At 42.1% G+C, this 18,581-nt stretch overlaps 1 protein-coding gene across 1 annotated transcript; it reads left to right on the top strand.

Annotated features, from left to right (window-relative positions):
* Positions 1 to 1,880: 1,880 nt before the first annotated feature.
* FAM133B (family with sequence similarity 133 member B) lies at positions 1,881 to 16,932 on the top strand. The gene is made up of 11 exons (XM_073677370.1): positions 1,881 to 2,028; positions 3,051 to 3,148; positions 3,384 to 3,462; positions 4,663 to 4,737; positions 5,484 to 5,516; positions 5,962 to 6,033; positions 7,620 to 7,706; positions 8,420 to 8,467; positions 10,675 to 10,767; positions 13,486 to 13,524; positions 13,806 to 16,932. The coding sequence occupies exons 1-11, from the start codon at positions 2,005 to 2,007 to the stop codon at positions 13,887 to 13,889; spliced, it is 732 nt and encodes a 243-aa protein (XP_073533471.1). The 5' UTR covers positions 1,881 to 2,004; the 3' UTR covers positions 13,890 to 16,932.
* Positions 16,933 to 18,581: the final 1,649 nt, after the last annotated feature.

Genomic DNA, 18,581 nt, shown 5'->3' with positions numbered 1-18,581 from the left:
ATGTAGCTGAGTTGGGCTTTTCTTTGTAGGACAAATGGATTGTTTGTTATTTTAAGCGCCAGATGATGCGCCATTTCTGGGGTGGCTGAGGGCTTATGTTCCTAGCCTGGGAGGGGGCCAATATCCCTGGCCCCTTCCCAGGCTATTAAAAATATCAGTCCACAGCTTTCTGTTCAGCCTTTGCTGGTTAGAATTTATAGGAGGACCCTACTTCATTTTTTTTCTGCACCCCCCCCCCCCATAAACTAACCAGTAAAAGCGAACCAAACAGCTGTGAGCTGTTATTAATAGCCTGTGAACCTTTAGGAATATTGTACCCTTTCCCAGATTATTAACATCAGCCCCCCGTGGTCGGCTTTCCCTTTGCTGGTTATGAAAATTACGTGGAATCCCACGCAGGTTTTTTTATTTATACACACACGGTGCTGAATACAACTCCCATCATTGTCGCCTGGTCTCACTGGTCTCAGGGAGACTAGGCGACAATGATGAGAGCTGACTTCAGCACCCGGTGTCTGGGAAAAGCGCTAAATGTATGGCTTTTCTCGGGTACTGGTACGTGCCATACTGATGCGGCATATGGACACTGATATCTCCGGTACTAGTTTTTCCACTACTGGAAATATCAGGACTTGTGAAGGAGGCCTCGTGTTCCTGTCAATCTCCGACAGCGGCATTTAAATGCACCTGCAGCTCCCATCGCCTCCATAACAGAATCAAGGAAGGGTAATGGGTTGTAATGGCAGCTGGGGGTCTACTGAAGACCCCCATTGCTACCATCTTGGCTATGCTTCATAAAGTACATAATTTTTACTATAAACTTCAATATTATTTAGAAAAGTGATGAAACAACCTTCATTTCAACTCTCCTGAGGTGAAGTGGGAAGGCTACACAAAAAAGGAAAAAAAATATTTTTTCAAAAATATTTACAAAAATATACATAAAAGTTTCTATCACCTCACTGTGTCCAATTTAACAATAAAGAAATAAAAATTAAACATATTTGGTATCACTGCACCTGTAAAAAAGTCAAAATATAATAATTAGCCAATATTGTAAACGCCATATAGTGCAAAAAAAAATCATTTTTCAGTCATAAAAAGTCTCTAGAAAATGCAATAAAAAGCAATCAAAACATTGTAGGTATCCCAACATGGTATCAATAATAACGTCAGTTTGCCAAGAAAAAAAACACTCTCACACAGCTCCATGAATGGAAAAATTAAAAAAAAAAGTTTTAGGTTTCAGAAATTAGAGACAGAAACCAATGTATTTATTATTGTTTTTACAAAATACTGAGTTTTTTTTTTTTTACCACTTTCATATATAAAAAAAATACAAGTTTATTTTATCCCCATAATCATACAGACATGTAGAATTGTGGTGCCGAGTAATTTTTACAACACGATGGATGAAAACAATGGTGGAATTGCATTTTTCTTTTCACCATTTCACTGTATTTGAATTTTTTTTCCTTGTTTTTCAGTATGGCACAATGAACGGTGTCATTCAAAAATGCAACTCGTCCTACAAAAAAAACAAAAAACACTTATACGGCTATGTGGGCAGAAAAATAATAAAAAGTTCTGGCTTCTGGAAGGAGACAAAGAAAAAGTGAAAATGCAAAAATGAAAGAACGTCCTTAAAAGAGGGCTGTCAGGTGAAAAGAAGTCATACGGAATATGTGATCATTTATTGAACATTGAGGGTCTGACAGCTGGGACCCCCACTGATTGGCGGAACCGAGATTTTAATTTATTATTATTATTATTTATTCCATACAAAGTGATATAAATCGTTTTTTTCTTTATTTTAGAGACATATCATTGTACTAGCTGTGATTCCTCTGGCTGTAATATGCTCCGATCCTGTAGGGGTCGCTGTCACATTCGGACACCTCTTTCTCTCTGTCACGACGCTCTACTGTGTGTCCAGTCTCGGAGGCCTCGGGCACAGATAGAGACGATTCAGTCCCGGGAGTCTCCCCGAGAGCTCAGGACAACATGGGGAAGCGGGACAACCGGGTGGTAGGTAGAGAGGCCGGGGCTGCGACTGCCGGGATGTCAGACACCATGTACACTGTCCTGGCTGCACTGCCCCTGCTGTGCGGGGTTATTACTGCCGGGGTGGATGCTGCTTGTGTGCTCTATATATTACTGGCCACATATAGATTTATTATGTGTGTGTATATATATATACACACACACCAATAAGTAAATATATGTATATAATTATATTCATAGGTCTCTGTCCTTGAGTCTAGCAGACCAGAATCCCCTGACTGAAAACAAGCAGTGACTCTGACCAGTGCTAAATCTTAGCAGAAAATGTTCTGTCACTTTTTAAAATTGTTATTAAGTAAAGTTAACCCCGTAATTGGAACTTAAAGGAGTATTCCCATCTCCAAGATCCTATCCCAATATGTAGTAGGTGTAATAATATTAGCAAATACCTCCGATTAGAAATGTAGTATAGTTCTCCTGATAAGCTATGTCTTTTACCCTATGTGCAGGACATTTTACTAGCTTAGGTATCCATAGTTATGACCACTCTTATAGTGACAATTAGTTACTAGTGGTCATAATCATATATACCTCAGCTACTGCAATGCCTTGCACATAGGATAAGCGACATAAATTATCAGAAGAACTATATTTAATTTCTAATTTAAGGTGTTTGCTAATATTATTATTATTACACCTACTACATATCGGGATAGGATCTTGGAGATGGGAATACCCCCTTTAAGCAAAAATTTTACCAAGGCACCTCTCTTTTTTGCAGGATAATACATTTGCCCAGAAGCCTCGTGTTGCTCTGCAAAAACTCAATGAAATTGACCCCATCTGATTATTTTTGAAACTCCATATAGATGTCTGTTAACAAACAGCAGAACAGTATATGGAGGACCTGGCACATCTGTCTTGTTTGATGTAAATTTTGATCCTTTTCAATTATTTTTTTATTTAAAATATTACATTTAAAATATATATATTTTTTAAAGCCAGACATCTCCTTTAATTCATGTGTCTTGCTCTGTCTCTCATAGGCATATATGAACCCTATTGCTATGGCCCGAGCCAAGGGCCCCTCTTCTTCCGGAGGTCCAACCATAAAGGATTATCTCAGCAGACCAAGACCTACGTGGTGAGTTGTTCTTTGATGTAAAACAGCATAAAGAGGTAGTTGGCTTACACACCCCCTGGCATCTAACCAGATATCACTAATTAGTCAGCCTGGTACGACTTTATCACTGCGACATGATGTCGTGCCAGGCAGGATATTTAGAAGAGGAGCTGGGTATGCCGATAGGCAAGCGTCCAGTTATATCACTGTACTGGAAAAGCCCTTTATAAGCTTTGTATCTCCTTGCTTTCTGTAGGGAAGAAGTCAAGGAGCAGCTGGAGAAGAAGAAGAAAGGTTCGCGGGCACTGGCAGAGTTTGAAGAAAAGATGAATGAGGTACTCGCTGTCAGGTCACTTAAAAGGTTTTCCCACTACATACATTTATACCTTATTCATAGTATAGGTGATAAACGGATAATTCCTGCAGTCCGACTGCTGGATCCCCAGCAATTCTGAGAACAGTCCCCTGTATAAATGGAGCAGTCAGGAAATGCTCACGATCTGCCTCCTTCAGTTATACCATTTCACTCAGTTCATCCTTTTACCTTTTTTTCTTTTCTTATTTTATTAATTGTAATGATTTTCTGGTTTCCTCATCCTATGGTCTTGGCTCAGCTATATTCTATTTATTCTAAGAGATGAAAAGATATAAAAATAATAATAATTCATAAACCACCAGCTCACCTTTTCTGTCCTGAATATTGAGGAAGCATCAGGCCACGCCAATAACCACCATATGTAGATGCAAGTTCAAGGAAAAATGGGGTCCAGCTTTTTTTTTTGTTTGTTTTTTTTTTTTTTTACATCAATGCCAGCATAGTCCCAGTTGCTGTAAACCAAGGATGGGGAACCTTTTTTTTGCCAAGGGCCATTTGGATATTTATGCTGATCATCAACTTGAAATTTATCCTGCTATATTTGGTCGAACATTTAAACCTCGCCCCTAATGTGACGGCTGGAGCTGCTTCTCTTTGGAGCTGCTGTGATGTTGGGTGGTATTGATGATGTTTCTACTTGTAACTGCTTTTCCACGTTTGCGTCAGTCTGGAGCGCAGGTGAATTTTTGCATTGATAAGTTTTGTAAAGCACTCTCAGCAGTAAGTCGTACTGAACACAGATGTACAGTACACTGCAAGTCTTCTCATAGTGGGAAATTCATCATTGCTCACGTTACATATATGGAACTCAAGTAGTAAGAGGTTTGCAATATATACATCACATAGAAGAAATTGAGACTGCTCTATATACATCGAGACTGCTGTATATACATCACATAGGAGACACTGAGACTGCTGTATATACATCACATAGGAGACACTGAGACTGCTGTATATACATCACATAGGAGACACTGATATTACTGTTTACATCACGCGGGACACTCCGAGGCTGCTGCCTACACCTCACTAGCATCAATAAGATTTCTCCCATCGGAGAAAGTTCTTCTCACATACGACTTTATGTGATTAGAGTATTTTGCTAATATCTATTGCATTAAAATATTAAACTATTTGCTTGATGTATATTTCTCTATAGAGTTGGAGGAAGGAGCTGGAAAAACACAGAGAGAAAATCATCAGTGGAAGCGATAATTCCTCCAAGAAGAAGGAGGTAAGAAATTACTATTAGAAAATGACCGATGGTTCCATGTTCAGACCTGAGCGTCTCTACTGCGGACACACACTGGGGAGAGCTCAGTGGTTGCTGAAAGGACAGGGATTTCTTTACTTTTTTCCAAAATCTTGTATTGAAAAGACGAATTAAAGAATACGACTAATTAAAAACATAACCAAGTGTAATACTAATATTAGCAAATACCTCCAATTAGAAAGGTAGTATAGTTCTTCTGAATCTCTAATTCCCTTTCCTCATGTGCAGGGTATTGTAGTATCTTGGGTATCCATGGTTACGACCACTAACGGTTAACTAACTCACTATATGAGTGGTCACCATGGATATCTAAGCTGCTGCAATGCCCTGCACATGGGTTAAACGACATAGTGAATCAGAAGAACTATACTACATTTCTAATTGGAGGTATTTGCTAATATTATTATTCTACCACATATTGGTATAGGATCTTGGAGATGAGCATACCCCTTTAATTTAATTCCTAAAATGTTGGTTGCAACATGAGAGAGCAGATAAAGCATAACCTATATTACATGAAAATGAAAATTAGCTGGACTGTATAGGTATATGTATGTATGTGTGTATATATATATATATATATATATATATATATATATATATATATATATATATATATATATATATATATATATATATATATATATATATATATATATATATATATATATATATTTATTTATTTTACCTTTATCCTGTCTCTGTAGAAACGAAAAAGAGAAAAGAAGAAATCTGGTGGGGTGAGAACAGCTTTCATCTCTTCGCTAATTCTACAAGTGAAATGTAATTACAGAAGCAAATGTAAGATTGCTGAATGGACCGAATAAGTAAACTTTAAGGGGTTGTCCAGCACCAGAAATACACAGCTGCTTCCTTCCAAAACCAGCACCGCTCCTACCCATGGGTCGTGTCGGGTATTGCAGCTTTGCTTCATTCACTTCAATGGAGCTGAGCAGAAATATCACACTGAACCTGTGGATATGTGTGCCGCTGTTTATGAATGAAAGCAGCCGTGTATTTCTAGTTCTAGACAATCCTTTAAGCCATTTTTCTAGCAGCAAACGCACTGGGTGCGGACAGAGCCACGTTGTGTTTGCGTCTATGATTTTGTTTCGGGTTGGTTATCTCTTGGTTTATTTCTAATATGCGTCTCACAAGTTTCACTTCTTGTTGTCTGTGGTCAAGTTTTCTTCATCATCTTCTTCTGCATCATCGCGTTCTCCTTCTCCCAGCAGCTTTGACGAATCTGATAACGAGGTGAGTGCACAAGTTGTTACCCCCATTGTCCCATTATAATCCTATGTTGTATTAATTTGCAGTCCCTTGTTCCAACACCCCGATGCGTGCTAACGTCCCCTTTGACAAACCTGCCGATATAGACTGATCCACAAAGATTAGCCGACATTTAAATTCACCGTAAGCATTAGACTCATATCGGACAAAGCCGCCAACATCATCGGGTTCGGCCGAAACTCTAACTTGTATGGGGATCCCGGACAATTTTTTATCAATTCGGCATGGCTCTCATAGAGAACACAGGAGTACTTGGCCAATGAAGTGCACCTGTCTATGGAAGCGACGGCCAGGATGACTGCCGGCCGAACCATCGTTTAGTCGACAGCCATTTAATGTGTATGGTGGGCTTTAGTCTAAGGCAGGGATGTCAAACCCAAATACACAGAGGGCCAAAATTACAAACTTGGACAAATTCTCAGGCCAACCTTAATTATAAAAAAAAAAACAACAAAAAAAAAACCTTAATATTCGGTGGGGTCACAGACAAGCATATCTCACAATTTTTTGCAGCCCTTTCAGAGTAATTTTCCTCCTATTAAAGCCCCTAGATTGTCCTTTCATTGCCCTCATAAAGTATGATGCCAACAAAAGTGCCCCCCAAACACAGTATGATACCTCCACAGTGAATTCCTCCACACACATGGTATGATGACCCTACTGTAACCCCTACCCCCTCAACTCCCCTGGCAAAGTATTGTGACCCCAACACAGTATGATCCACCAACTGTGAATCCCATACAGCCCTCCATACAGAATAATGGCCCCACATGGTCGTCCACACAGTAAAATGGGGCCCCACATGGTCGTCCACACAGTAAAATGGGGCCCCACATGGTCGTCCACACGGCATTGTGGGCCAAATATAATCACCCTGAGGGCCAGAGTTTGACACGTATGGTCTAAGGGCTCATTTACATTAAATGATCTGCGACGATAAACAACCTACATGTTTGACAGTCGTGAATTTTTAATAGCTTATTTAGATAGGCCGGCCACACTGACTATGCGTACAGAATAATCAGTAATAGATTGTTCAGTTTGCATCAGCTGTCTTTTTTGCTCAGCAGCACGTGGACTATGTGTTGCCGAAAATATTTTTTTTATTTTAAGCAAGTCAAAAAATCATTTCACCTGACGAACGAACGTACGCTTTGCTTGTTCGTCAGGTGATCATCACGATTATTGTGAAGCGAGCTTTCCATGGCTGCCTGCTGGGAGTTGAAACTTTACAATGACCACAGCGTTTTAATCAATAATTTAAGGGTAGTAGATAATCATGAATAACGAAAGGTGCGATCGCTGACAATAACTTTATAAGGAAAGGAGCGGGAGGAAAGGCGTGAGGAATGGCGTGAGAAATTTGCTATACTTGGTTATAAGAAGGGAAAACTTTCCCATCATTGTCTATAGAAAGCCCCTTCTTGTTCGGTGCCTCAGTGATGTAAATCCTTATCCCCTGCCGTAACTGTGATACTGTGCACACACACCGCTTTGTGTTGTGGAAAGTTTCATTTTGGTATTTTTATTTGTGCATTTTATTTTTATAGACCAAGAAAAAAACTTCAAAAAGAAAGAAGAAGAAGAAGCACTCCTCCCACCGGACGTCCGACAGCGTCTCGGAGTCTGAGAGCAAGGTATGAGCCATAATGTGCTTCCCCAAGAGACCTGATTACATGAGCAGGAGAAATCTTATTCAGTATCCTAAGTGACGAGGCGCATACATAATAGATAAGCGTTGGAAAACCACTCATTTTAGCAGGACCATCTCATGTCAGATTTCTGGGGAAGGAAGTATTGGGCTTATTGCATTCAACATGCCTGATCCTTTCTTCTGCTGCCAGAGGTGTCTGATTATTCCCCAAATCCTATTACGTACACATGCATGCTCAACTGAACTGAGCGTACATATGTATAAGGTGGGATATGGAGGAATAGCTGTCGCCACCAGCTACATAAGATATACGGGGACCTTTGCAAACAGCATAAATGCTTTCTTGAATCGCAGATGAGGAAGAGTTCATGACTCTTTGGAAAAAGCATCTGCTCACATTGCTGTACTAATGGCTGGCTTTAAAGAAACCGTTAATGTCAACTATTAGAAAAACATGCCTGCTTTCTTTTCAGGAAACAGCACCATCCCTGATCAATGGTTGAACATGGTATTGCAGCTCAGCTCCATTAATTTCAAGTTGCAGTACCACACACGACCTATAATCAGGGATGGCGCTGTTTAAGAATAAAAAAAAAAAAGCAACAATATTTTTTTTCTAATCCTTGACAATCCCTTTTTTAAAGAGTTATTCCACTCCGCTGAATAAATTCTTAATATATTATTTCTCCCTTATAGGATTCTGTGAAGAAGAAGAAGTCCAGAGGTGAGCACGAGAAAGAGAAGGTGAGAAAATGTGAAAATCTCCCCCCTGTCATCTGACAGGTGTCTCTGTTTTCCAGAATTGGAACACTTTTTGGTAAAATAGCATTTATGAATAGATATTAGCCACAATGCAAATTATATCCCTATGAAAAAATGGTTCTTATCATGGGGCATATCATCCTCTTGCATCATCTACAAAAACTCTGCCAGTTTTATCGATCGTGTGTGTTATTGTAGCTCCGCTACATTCATAACCCAGCGAGGGCACAGCACTTTAACGACCTATGATGTACATTTTATCAATCCCTAAGGAAGGCATGAAATCTGCTCTGGAGCTGATCCTGCTTTATACCAGGCAGATGCCGGCTGTGTTACATAGCCGGCATATGCCTGAAATGGCAGCGACCGGAGCACACTCTGATCGCTGCTGTTTTAACCATTTAAATGCTGCTGGCAGTTCTTGACAGCAGGACTTCAATGACACGTGCACCAGCTCTCATCAGTCCACACAGGCTGAGCTTAATAGGAGAACCGCAGTATATAGTATAAACGATCAAGCAAAAGAAGGTTCAAGTGCCCTAAGGGGACTAAAAAGTAAAGTAAAAAATGTAAAAAAAAAAATAAATATAAATTCAAATTGCCCCCAAAATAAAGAAATAAAATAAAAATAGACATTTTGGCATCGTCCTGGTCAAAACGGGTCTGATCAAAATTATTTAAACCGTATGTTACAAAAAATTGGAACGCCAGACTTGCCATTTTTCATTTGCCACACGTCTCATAAAAATACAATGAAAAGCTATCAAAATGGTATTAATAAAAACATTCAGCTCAGGGTGCAAAAAAACAAGCCCTCAAACAGTTACGTGGCTGTAAACAAAAAGGTTCGAGTCTCAGAATATGGCAACACAAACAAAATTGTTTGTGTTTTTTTTTTTTTTTTCTACAAGTTTCTGATAATTTTTTTTTACAGGTTAAAAAAAAAAAAAATTTGAGAGAAAAAAAAATCTGAAATTTGTAAAAAAAACAAAAAAAAACAAAACAAAAAAAACCACAACAAATTATAATAAAAAAAAAAAAGTTTGATATCGCCATAATCGTACTCGCCTGAAAAATTATGTTGCCAGGTCATTTTTACTGAACAATGAATTCCACAATAAAAATAAAATTCAAAAAGCCATAACGGAACTTTTTTTTTTTTTTTGGGGTTTGTGACTTCATTGCACTTGAATTTTTTTCCCCATTGTTCCAGTACATTTTATGGTAAAGTGGTGTCAATCAAAACTACAACTTAAAAAAAAACAAAAAAACAAGCCCTCATATGGTTATGGATCTCGGGGAAAAACAGGACAGGAAAAAACTACAGCGCACAAGAAAAAAAAAAAATCCTGGGTTCTTAAAGGGGTTTCAGGAGCACAACTCTTCTGTTCCTCGCGGGATACTGCTCTGAGATGCTGCCAGCAGAGGGGATGCGGTGCTGCCAGCAGGGGGGATGCGGTGCTGCCAGCAGGGGGGATGCGGTGCTGCCAGCAGAGGGGGATGCGGTGCTGCCAGCAGAGGGGGATGCGGTGCTGCCAGCAGGGGGGGGGGGGATGCGGTGCTGCCAGCAGGGGGGGGGGGGGATGCGGTGCTGCCAGCAGGGGGGGGGGGGGATGCGGTGCTGCCAGCAGGGGGGGGGGGGGATGCGGTGCTGCCAGCAGGGGGGGGGGGGGATGCGGTGCTGCCAGCAGGGGGGGGGGGGGATGCGGTGCTGCCAGCAGGGGGGGGGGGGATGCGGTGCTGCCGGGGGGGGGGGGGGGGGGGGATGCGGTGCTGCCAGCAGGGGGGGGGGGGTGCGGTGCTGCCAGCAGGGGGGGGGGGTGCGGTGCTGCCAGCAGGGGGGGGGGGGGTGTGCGGTGCTGCCAGCAGGGGGGGGGGTGCGGTGCTGCCAGCAGGGGGGGGGGTGTGCGGTGCTGCCAGCAGGGGGGGGGGGTGTGCGGTGCTGCCAGCAGGGGGGGGGGGTGCGGTGCTGCCAGCAGGGGGGGGATGCGGTGCTGCTACATCAGAGTCGCGCTGAAGCGGTTTGTAACCTAGGCAGCGAGCGATAAACTATAGAATTAGAAGCATTTTACTTCTTTATGATGATGATCAAACCCCTTTAAGGCCAGATCAGTGCAATGGATAATTGTACCAATTGTGTCATAACTATTACTTATTAATTACCATTAATTGTTTTTGTTCAACTGAAGGACGGGAAAAGCAGGAAGAGACGGCATCCGGATGGTGACAATCAGAGATACTTGTCTTCTGAGTCTTCGTCTGGATCAGAGTCAGTAGATGAGGTCAGTGGGTGTCGGGATATTTTCTCTTGTCTATTTTCAGACAATGCAATAAGCTGGAAAGCCACAAAGGGCTGCGTTCACACTGTGTTGTAGATCCTGTTTACACCACCTCACGGACCCCCATTGTCTTAAGAGGCTTGTTGGGTTCTGTGGTCACATCTGCTGCCGGAGGCTCTGGAAGCTTTACGAGCAGTTTACACAAGGTATCACACATCTAATGATGGATACAATAATTTGGGATATGATTTGGGGGTTTTGTTTTGTCGAAATCTGCGACACGTGACCGATCCTCCGATGCAGTGACTGTAACCAAATTATTTTTTACCAATTTTGCCATAGCCCATCGTGTCCGGAGCAGTCTGTGCCTGCAGATTTTCTTCTATTTGTCCCCCTCTTTTATGCCTTTATGCCAAAGTAGTTGAACAAGAACACAACGTGACTGCAGGATCAGACTGTTATTTCTCCACCTCATACACATGTACACTCGGTTCACTCGAGTGTGCATGTGTTCTTAAAGGAAATCTGTCACCTCAAGAAACGCTATTTACCTGTATAATCTGCTGGTAAATAATGTTTAAATTCTGTGTAGCCGGCTTTCTGGAGCAGCGGCTATAGGAAGAAAATTACGCTTTATTCTCCTTGAAGCTGCACAATTCCAGTCATCGGGACGGTGCAGGGAGAGGTTACAGTCACCAAACACTAAAGAGAGCGCTCTGTAATCACTCGCCGGCACATTGACAGCTGCGCACGCACACACACGCTGTAAATGATTGTCCTGAGAGTAATTACAGCCGCACTCGCTGTGTACCGTTTGATGACTGTAACCTCTCCCCACACTGCCCCGATGACTGGAATTGAGCAGCCACAGGGAGGATATAACTTTACACTGTGTTCCAAATTATTATGCAAAAAGTGTTTCGGAGTGATAAGGTAAGAATTTTTTTGTTTGGCAGATAAACTCATTGATGGTGATGTGTGTCAGGGCTCTTTATATCACTGTAAGCAATTGCAGACACCTGTGTTAGATAGTATGGCAGGTGTGTCCAATGAAAGTCAAGACTACTTAAGGCTGTCCCATATTATTAAGCAGCCTACATTTTCTGCCAAAATGGGAAAGAAAAAGGATGTGTCGGCTGCTGAGAAGCAACAAATTGTGGAGTGTTTAGGTCAAGGCATGACTACAATCAATATTGCCAAGACACTTCATCCTGATCATCGCACAATCAAGAAGTATGTAGCTGATTCACAGTACACACGTGTGCGTGCTGATAAGGGAAAATTTGGGACTCTTTTCTACAGTCAATTACGTCAGGTTAAAAGAGCAGCGGCAAAAAAGCCTTGTCATAGCAGCAGAGAAGTTTTTGAAGCTGCAGGTGCCTCCAACGTCCCCCGAACAACAAGATGCAGGGTCCTTCAGAGGTTTGCAGCTGTGCGTAAGCCATCCTGTCGTCCTCCTCTATCCACTGTACACAAGCAGAAACTGCTCCAGTGGGCCAAACAATACATGAAGACTGACTTCAAAACTGTTTTGTTCACCGATGAGTGCCGTGCAACGCTCGATGGTCCAGATGGATGGAGTGGAGGATGGCTGGTTGATGGACACCCCATGCAAACATGGCTACGGCGCCAACAAGGAGGAGGTGGAGTAATGTTTTGGGCTGGAATCATGGGGAGAGAGATTGTTGGCCCTTTTAGGATCCCTGAAGGGGTAAAGATGAACTCCATAATGTATGTTGAGTTTCTCAAACAGCACTTCCTTCCATGGTTCAAGAAGAAGAACCGTGTATTCTGCAGCAAGATCATTTTCATGCATGATAATGCCCCGTCTCATGCTGCACATAACACATCTGCATCTCTGGCTGCTGTGGGCATAAAAGGGGACAAACTTATGGTGTGGCCCCCATGCTCCCCTGACCTCAACCCCATTGAGAACCTCTGGAGCATCATCAAAAGGAGTGTCTATGATGGCGGGAGGCAGTTCACATCTAAGCAACAGCTCTGGGAGGGTATTCTGTCCTCATGCAAAACAATTGAAGCAGAAACCATCCAAAACCTGACAAATTCAATGGACGAGAGAGTTCAGAAGCTCCTTTCGAACAAGGGGTCCTATGTGCAAATGTAACATCACCTAGAATAAAGTTTTGAGTTGAAAACTGTTTGATTTCAGTTTGTAATAACCTGCTAATGCTTATAATTTCAAAAATGACCATTTTTTTGTTCTTTATTAAAATGAAAAGGTTGAAAACTCTGCTGTGCATAATAATTTGTAACATGTATTTTCAGTGCAGTTTGAGTGTTTTATTTTTTTTTAAATATCCTGTTATCATAGGCAGTTTGTACAAAAACCTTTCAATTGTACTCTAATAGTTATTTGACTGGAAAATTACAATGACTGCAATTCATATAGGTAATTTGGGAAAATCTGAGAAAATATTATTTGCATAATAATTTGGAACACAGTGTATTTCCACCCTGTAGCCGCTGCCCCTTTTAAGGCAGCCGGCCCCAATCATTAAACACTATTTACCTACAGATTGACCCTATATCTGCCGATAAATTGTGTTTCTTTCCTTTATCAGGAATTGGGGTAGAAATGTGTGTTTTTAAACTGTGAAACTCAGGCTAGTCTTTCACATCTGGTCATTATATTTTCTACAAATACCATTAAATATACATCATTATGTTGTTAAAATATGCTAACAAAGTTTCTGTTTTTAGGCTTGCGGGAAAAGGAAAAAAAGCAGTGAAGAGAAAGCTGTAAGTTTCTGAGGCGTCCATTCGTGCTGTTGGGTAGATCAATACATGAACAACTCATTGAGAAGTGCACCTGTTATCCAGGGGCCCCATAAGTTATCCGTGTGATATATCACTGTCAACCATGGCAATCTGTGGGTAAACGGACAAGATCGGCCGACGGCATCGGACATTGTCTGTGGCTTCTAAGAACAGCACCGCAGAATGACGTCTGTGCAAAAAGTCATATTGTGTCCCTTTCTCTAGTTCTCATACAATGCTAACACTGTTCCCTCATATTACAGTATAAAGGCAAGAAGAAGAAGAAGCACAAGAAACACGGCAAGAAGAAAAATAAATCTCACGCCTCCAGCTCCGATTCTGAGTGACGAGCCGTAGACTCCGCCGCCGCACACGCGCAATGACTGTGAAAAGCCGACATTCATCCATCGTTTCTGTAATTAGATCTTCTGTGCCGCAATCGACTGTTTCATAGAGTAACGAGAATCTCACCAGATGAACATCCTTCAGGAAAATGGCGTCACGTTCGCTTCTCGATGCTTTTGGTAATGGTATTATCTGTGATGGGGGGGGGGGGGTAGGGTGTATTCGTCCTGGTACCACATAAAGCAATATTACCTCAGTATCCTAAATGTATCGCCACACTGAGAGATACAGTAGCCATGGACCTGCTGTAAACGAGTGCGGTCAGTGAGGCACGGAGCACGACGAGGAAGTGGTCCAGTGCATAGGCAGCAATCAGGATTTGCACCTATCCCCTGATGCAGAAAGTGCTCCCCTGTGTGCACGAGCCTTTGTTATAGACTGGGAGCGGCCTACGTCTGCATTATCGGGGGATTACAGGGACTCCTATATGAAGGCATAAAAATGTTTTTAGTTAAAAAAAATAAAAATAACACACTTTTTTTTAAACAGAAACATTGAAGTTGTAAAGAGACAGCAGGAGCGCGACCCGTCCACCGACCAAGACTACAAGGGAGGCAATTTGACCAGCAGCCGCTCCCGTCTTCACTTTTTTAAACCTCCGGCGGGAGATGCGATCGGCTGCATTACTGGACGAGCCCCTCAAACATGTATCAGTGCGATGGCGTATAGTGCAGATCGGATGTAGGTGAGGTAGATGCATTTATGGGTTGTTAATTCTGACAATTTCACAACCCAATAAATGTATTAGAATAAAGCAATAATAAGGAGAATTCCTCCCCGGATGATCTGTGTCCATCGGTACAAAGCCTAGAACCACATCAAATGTACAGTGAGATGAATTGACCCCTTACTAACTCGCAGCATAGATGCTGGAAAAAAAATGGTCTTTTTAAAAATAATAAAAAAATAAAATAAAAAAAAAAAATGTAGATTTTTCTTCCAGTCCCAACAACACAACAGAACTTTAGCACAAGGCAGTAACCTGCTCCAGTCTTTAGTGGGATGGGACAACCAGCCTGGAGCTTCCTCACAGTTAGGGTATTCTGGGGCACGCAGATTAAGAAAACACAGTAAAGCCCATGAGAAATTCAAACGCTTCATAATTTACTTGCTGTTAAAATTATCCTCCGTTTTTGAGCTTGGACATGTCGGGGATGTGACCTCCAGCTCCTTACTTTTTGCTACAGTCTGTTCAAAGCACAGAGTACAGAGATTTCCTGTCTGTGCTTTGAAAGGAAAGTACACCGAGCCCATGTGGTTTCAATGCCAACACCGGAGTCAGAATATTAGGTGAAGTGGGAGTAATATTTGGAGGGAGCATCTGTGTGAGCAGTAATTTTTATCCATCTTGAGACTGTCAGAGTCTCAGGATGGTGCTTTGTAGGTGGAGTGAGCGGGCACAGAGGGTGGGAGTGAGGGAGCTGTGGGAAAGATTCAGCTATGTCTGTTGGGAAATGTAGTCTAGAGGTGCAGAGGGAGAGATGACAAAAGTTCAGAATGTAAAGGATTGTTGAAGATAACGGGGCTAAGGGTAAATTGCTTGCAAAATCCAACGAAGACTTTCTAACAAAGACAACGCCACACCTGTCCATTGGTTGTCTGATATTGCAACTCTACTATATAGTGAATGGTGTTGAGCAGTAATATACACAACCTGTTGACCACTATTGGGCATTTAGAAAGAACACAGCCATGTTTTTGTAATCTCAACATATACAGTTATCACCTATCCACAGAATAGGTCAGAACGTTCTGATCAGTGGGGGTCCAACCACTGGCCATACTACACCCCTCAATTCATTTCCTATGGGACTGCCAGCGATGGCTACCTAAGACTATAGCGCTCGTCTATCCCTGGTAGTCCCATGGAAAATGAATGGAGCGGTGGTATCCCAAAGTCAGCACAACACTCTAAAGGGCATTTTGGAGCCATTGTTGGGGGTCCCAGTGGTCAGACTCTTACTGATCCACAAGTTATCATCTAACCTGTAAATAGGAGATAACTTTCAATGTTTGGAACAAACCTTTAAAGAACGTCTTAAAATATAATTTAAGAGAATTTGATGACTGGGTTTGGATAAACTATACTAAAAAAAAGTCCTGACAGCCATAATGCTTTATGTAGGGTCGTCTCTAGCAGCCAGTTTGGGTTGAGGGGGGGCTTGGCAACAGGGACACCATTTTTTACGTCTGCTAATGATAGCTGATTTCTTGGTCCTTGAGAATAAAGGAGGCACTAGTTGCAGCCCCTTCTCCCTTCAGAGCAGCGCTCTCTGACACCTGTCTCTGCTGCAGAATGATCGGAGAGAGTCACTGTGCTGGGGAAAAAATAATGACACAGCACCAAATCATTCGCAGGACTGATGGGTTCCCATAGGTCGGATCCTGCCGATCCAAGAGTTATTTTTCAGTTTGGAGAAAGTGTGAAAACCCCAAGGGTTATTTGCTTTATTAGCGTTAGCTACTCCCCCAGTATCAGTATTAGTATCGGCATTATAAAGAATTTGCTTTTCTCCATTGCCGCAAACACTATGGACTATTGACCCCATCACCCAGAGGTTGTAAAGTATGCAGGGACTCGTAGTTCTGCAGAAAATGGTGCATTTTGATTTAATTTATTTTTTTTCCTTTTTTTTGGGGACGGTGCCAGCAGTACACAGTGACATTGATGTATTATCACAGTAATGTCCCCAAGGGATGTCAGATTGTCCCTCCACTCAGCCCCCCATTGATATTTTGCATGTGTCCACCCACTATACATGCGCAGCTGACGCTATCAATAGTGAATATCAGTCTGACTGTTTTACCTCGATAACGTTTAGCGTGAATAAAGCTACATTTGTTTTGTATTTTTTATATAAATATATCTATATATTTAACGGCTTCATATTGAAGCTGAGCTACTTTCGGTACCAAACCCGCTTTGAACTCGTCCTGTTTTATGAAAGTGAATTATACATTGAAATAAAAATATTAATTAATTAATGGTTGTGTGCATCATTTTTCATCATATAGTTTACGGGTATTCATGTCACATTTTTTTCAAAAAAGTATTCCAAGCTAAAAAAAGACAACTTAGTACGTGTCCTGGTTTAGCGGATTTTCAAGTATTCCTTTTCATTTCAGCTGAACTGTACAGAATAAGAATAACACTATTCCTGGCCATTATATCACCAGTTTTTCTCCCCTGCAGGTTCTATCCCTAATTTTCAGTTGTCTCTGAGTTAGTGGGTAGAGACTAGCTGCTATGATGGCTCTCATGCACAGCACAGACATGAGGGGTAGCTCATGTTAAAAAGCTGCAGCAGCATGGAGGACATGGTCCTGCACTACCGGGCCGTGCAGCTGCGAGTGCAGCACTATTGTGAAATAAAATAGTTATTAGAAAGCTGTAACAAAATCTGCCTGCCTCCCTGCTTCTGCTTGTTTTCTCACTGTGCTTTTTCCTCCACCTCTCCCCTTAGACTTAAATATGCAGCTGTAATACTATTTCTCAGTGAACTGACCATTCGTTCAGCTCAGACTTGTGTTGCGCTTCTTTTACATTCGTCTGAATAAGGTTTGGAGAAAGCTCTGCACTTGCTATGGAAATAACCTCAGTCAGATGAGTGGATATGATTTTTATTCTTAGAAATTTCTGCAACAAATCTACCTTGTGTGAACATACCCTTAGGCCAGCTTCACACATCTTGAGTAATTTCTGGATCGGTTGAGGGTCTTCTGACCTCGTATATGACTACAAAGCTATTGTGGTCGGTCCAGAAATCGTGGTCCACACATGGACCGTGAAGCTGGACTAAGGACGGATTCACAAAGGCAGCAATTCTACGCCTTTGACAAATTGGCTACAAAAATCCACATCTTATGTACAACTTTTGATGGTAAATGTGCAGTGAAAATTCCATAAAGTTACTGAGGATGACAACCGGCTGTGTGGCTGTCAGGGGCATAAATTACAGCCCATAAAAACCACCATAGGGTAAATCCGTGCCGACACTGATGTTGGGGGAGGCTGAGCTCACACTCTCCATTCTAGATCATCACAAAGGAGTTAGATGAGGCTGAGGTCTGGACTCTCCATTCTAGATCATCACAAAGGAGTTAGATGAGGCTGAGGTCTGGACTCTGCAGTTATGGGGTCAGCAGAGCGGTGGTGACTTTTCTGCCCTCTGCTCCTCAGCACTTATTCCCTGCTCTGTAACGTTACGGGGTCTCCACTTCGTGGCTGAGTTTTCTTCTTCTCAATAATATCACTCACAGGTGATAGGGTAAAATTTAGGAGGAAGAAATGTCATGGACGGACTTGTTACCCCGGTGGCTCCTATTACAGGACCGCTCTGCTCCACCAGCCGCTGTCACATGTTAGTAATGGCAGACGGTGTGTGGGGGGAGGGGGGGTGGGCTGGAAGTTATATACTGGGGGCGATGGGGTCGGAAGTTATACACAGGGGTGCAATGAGAAACCCTAATTCAAAGATTAGACACGTGTCCCAATACTTTTCTCCCATGGTGTGAGAGCCAATAATGTCTGGTTGACAATGTTATAGGGACACTGAGGGGAAAATAACTGCGGCTGGAAATGTTGTGTTGATCATTAATAGCAGTTTTTCATGTCCTCCTTTTGCCATACATTA

Source organism: Phyllobates terribilis, unplaced genomic scaffold (assembly GCF_046119375.1).
Source record: "Phyllobates terribilis strain yellow unplaced genomic scaffold, ASM4611937v1 Scaffold_4__5_contigs__length_816908805, whole genome shotgun sequence".
NCBI classification, from domain to species: Eukaryota; Metazoa; Chordata; class Amphibia; order Anura; family Dendrobatidae; genus Phyllobates; species Phyllobates terribilis.
Note: the sequence above shows the minus strand (reverse complement) of the source record. Positions and strands in the feature narration are given on the sequence as shown.

Bases quoted from the DNA above. Each gene is read 5' to 3' on its own strand.
- FAM133B (XM_073677370.1), top strand. From the start codon at position 2,005: ATGGGGAAGCGGGACAACCGGGTG. The intron at 4,738-5,483 runs GTAAGAAATTAC...CTGTCTCTGTAG, and splicing joins ATTCCTCCAAGAAGAAGGAG to AAACGAAAAAGAGAAAAGAA. The intron at 7,707-8,419 runs GTATGAGCCATA...TCTCCCTTATAG, and splicing joins TCTCGGAGTCTGAGAGCAAG to GATTCTGTGAAGAAGAAGAA.